The sequence below is a fragment of the Cryptomeria japonica genome, chromosome 11 (genome assembly GCF_030272615.1).
Source record: "Cryptomeria japonica chromosome 11, Sugi_1.0, whole genome shotgun sequence".
Taxonomy (NCBI): domain Eukaryota; kingdom Viridiplantae; phylum Streptophyta; class Pinopsida; order Cupressales; family Cupressaceae; genus Cryptomeria; species Cryptomeria japonica.
In genome coordinates, this window is record NC_081415.1 from 564,183,163 (window position 1) to 564,186,525 (window position 3,363).

Here is a 3,363-nt window from a genome sequence, read left to right on the forward strand (position 1 = left end):
ATACCTTTATCTTTTGTATCTCTCTATCTCCTCCTCTCTCATTGTCACCCTCTTTCTATCTTTTTTTTTCGTCTTCCCCCTTTTCTCTCCTTCCATCTGATCTCCCTTTCTCTCACCCCTTTTATATAATTTATAAGTTATATCTACTCTCTCTCATTTCTATCCCTATCTATATCTCTTTCTATCCCTATATGTATCTCTTCCTCTTTCTATTTTATCTCTCCCTCTCTCCTCATCACTTCCTATTTTTATATCTCTCTACTTTTGTTCTCTATAACATGTATACACACACTCCATGTTTCTCCCTACCTATCTCTATCTCTATCTCTCCCTCTTTCCCCCTCTCCATATCTCTCTTTCTCTCTAAATTCTAAACCTTTGTCTCTATTACTTATCTTTGTCACCTTCTTTCTCCAACTCTTGCCCCTCTCTCTCTCTCTCTCTCTCTCTCTCTCTCTCTCTCTCTCTCTCTCTCTCTCTCTCTCTCTCTCTCTCTCTCTCTCTCTCTCTCTCTCTCCATCTATCTATATTTCCCTCTATTTATATTAGTCCCTCTCCCTCTCTATCTATCTATATCAGTCCCTATCCCTCTCTCTATCTATTGATCTCTCTTTCCTCTATCTCTTTTTATATCCATCTTTCTCTCTTCCTAGGTTCTCCTATCTGTATCTTACCCTCCTCTCTCTTTCTCCCCATCTCTCCCTCCCTCTTTCCCTCCCTATCCCCCTATCTATCTCTTCATCTCAACCTCTCTCTCCATTTTTCTTATTGTATATCTCTATATCTCTCTCTTTCTCTTCCAATATATGTCTATCTCTCCCTCTATCTCCCCCTATTTCTCTCACCCTCTCCATCTCTATTTTTATATCTATAATTGTCTCTATTTGTCCATCTCTTTATCTCTCTCCTTCTCCACCTCTCTCTACATCTCCATCTCTCTAACTATATCTCACAATCTATATATCTATATATCTCTCCTTCTTCCTTTATACATCTCTTTATCTCTCCCTCTCTATCTCCTATCTTTCTATGTTTATCTCTCCCTCTATCTCTTTATCTATTTTTCCCTCTTTTTCTCTCGCTCTATTTGCATCTCTACCTCTATCTTCCTCTCTCACCCCATATCTCTAGACATGCCTCCATCCATCCATCCCTCTCCCTCTCTCTCTCCTTCTCCCTCTTTTTGGACCTCTATATCGCTATCTCTTTTCCTCTTTATGTATCTCTCTCTGTCTAGCATTTCTTTCATCTATCCCTCTATCTCTATCTAGTTATTTATATCTCTCTACACCACCAGATCTCTCTCTCTGTGTATATATCACTTCCTATCTCTGTCTTTATCTTTCTATCTCTCCCTCTCTCTTCTACTATTTATTTTTCTCTTCCATCTCTATCTACTCCTCTCCCCTCTTTCTCTCTTTATTTCACCATATCTCTCTTCTCATTCTGCATCTCAATCTTCAATTCTATCTATTTCTCTATCTTCTTCCTTATCTCTATGTCTATCTATTTACTCATATCTCTCTCATTGTTCCCCCTTTATATATCCCTCTTTCTAGCCCTATCTCAAACTCTCTCTCTCTCACTCATTCTATTGCAAGCATAACATGAGTCCGTTGGTAATGAAACTTGACTATCTTCTTGATTCAAAGGTTTTGTTTCAGTTATGATTGGATCCTTGTATGTGGATGCATAGTTGATTTTAAGCTATCACTTTTCCATTGAGACCTTTGTTGCACAAACAACATCATGACCTACCAATTTGGACAAGAAATTGCAATTACTAGCTAAAATTGAAAAATAAAATATTAAGATTGCGTATGAAATTAAGATTGTATAGGGAAGTTTCCTACGGCCTGCATTTTCTTCGACTTATTCAATTTTGGTAGCTATTTCTTATGCAATTACAATACAACTGCAAAGAAACGCTTATTTTCTTCGCTCCTCACTCGTTTTCAATGATTTTTTTAATCGATTTTCAATTTCAGGATCGGACGGTGCGCCACTTGCAAAGCGTGACCAGATTCATCCTTATAATTTCACGCGCTAATCTAAAACACGATCTCATTAAATCTCCAGATCATTTGCTCTTATGTTGTACTATTTGTTGAGTTATCAGATTCTCTATTTCAATATTTCACGCGCTAATCCACAACGCGATCTCTTTAAAGCTCCAGATCATCTGCTCTTATGTTGCACTATCACTCGATTTAGAAGATCTTGCAGGCTTTGAGTAACCACAAAGATCTTGCTGTGTCGGAGAAAGCACAGAATTGGAGCGCTTTATTATACACTTTCTTTCCCTACCTGGCTTTAAAAAGCTGCAAACCCTTATTCCAGAAATTTTTATTCTGAAATCCCCTTTCCCTACCGAAGCAAAATTCAAAGCATTAGTTTGTTATTATCTGGATAGATCATAATGGGATTCCCCTGGTTTTTTAACCGGAAAAACGCGCCGATTGAATCTCCCCGACGAAAATCCCAGGGCATTAACATTTTCTCATCCAAATCTCGGCCGCGAAAATCTTCGTCGCCAAAGAAAACGTCGGGCCGTAAAGAAGGGCAAAACTCGAGCGGGGATTGCATTGTGAGGATTCCTTGTCAGTTGCCGAGCAGCGAAGAGCTTCAGAATGTGTTCAATAAATTTGACGCCAACGGTGACGGCAAAATATCTCCGTCGGAGCTTGGCCACGTCATGCGGTCGCTGGGGCACGATGCGACGGAGGATGAAGTGCAGTTGATGATGGCAGAGGCTGACTCAGACGGAGATGGTTACGTGGACTTGTCCGAGTTTGTTGCGCTCAATACACGTGGCGTGGACAGCGCTGCGAGCCTGCGGGATCTTAAAGAGGCCTTCAACATGTTCGATATCGACGGCAATGGATCCATCTCTGCAGATGAACTCCACAGAGTTTTAAGGAGGTTGGGAGAGACTTCCAGTTTGGATGAGTGTAATCACATGATTCGAGGCGTGGATGCTGACGGGGATGGCCAGGTCAGCTTCGACGAATTCCTTACAATGATGTCAAGTCCCGTTGCAGTGCAAGATGGTTAACTCCGATCTGCGTTTGTTGACAGACTATGAGAATGTCGGTTGTTTGAAATTCGCCCAGAGAAAATATCAAAAGCGAATCGCTTTGTTAAGCCAAGAATTGCAGACATGGCATTTGGTTGTAAGCGGCTAAAGATTCAATTCTAGAGTGTATCTGTGTAAGACAATATGTTTTACAGTAGTTGTAAGAAGAAAGCTTGTGTATACTTAAAATGGAGGTTGAAGAGAGAAATTTGAAGGTGAATTTCGAGACAAAAGGTTGTTTTATAAATTTTTATTTATCAAGGATGTCATGTTTGATTAAATTTCCA

The 3,363-nt window shown here is 40.0% G+C and overlaps 1 protein-coding gene across 1 annotated transcript; it reads left to right on the top strand.

Annotated features, from left to right (window-relative positions):
• The first annotated feature begins 1,970 nt into the window (after nt 1-1,970).
• Nucleotides 1,971-3,363, top strand: LOC131080118 (polcalcin Jun o 2). Its single transcript, XM_058018215.2, has one exon. It carries the CDS (start codon nt 2,420-2,422, stop codon nt 3,053-3,055), a length of 636 nt encoding a protein of 211 aa, XP_057874198.1. The 5' UTR covers nt 1,971-2,419; the 3' UTR covers nt 3,056-3,363.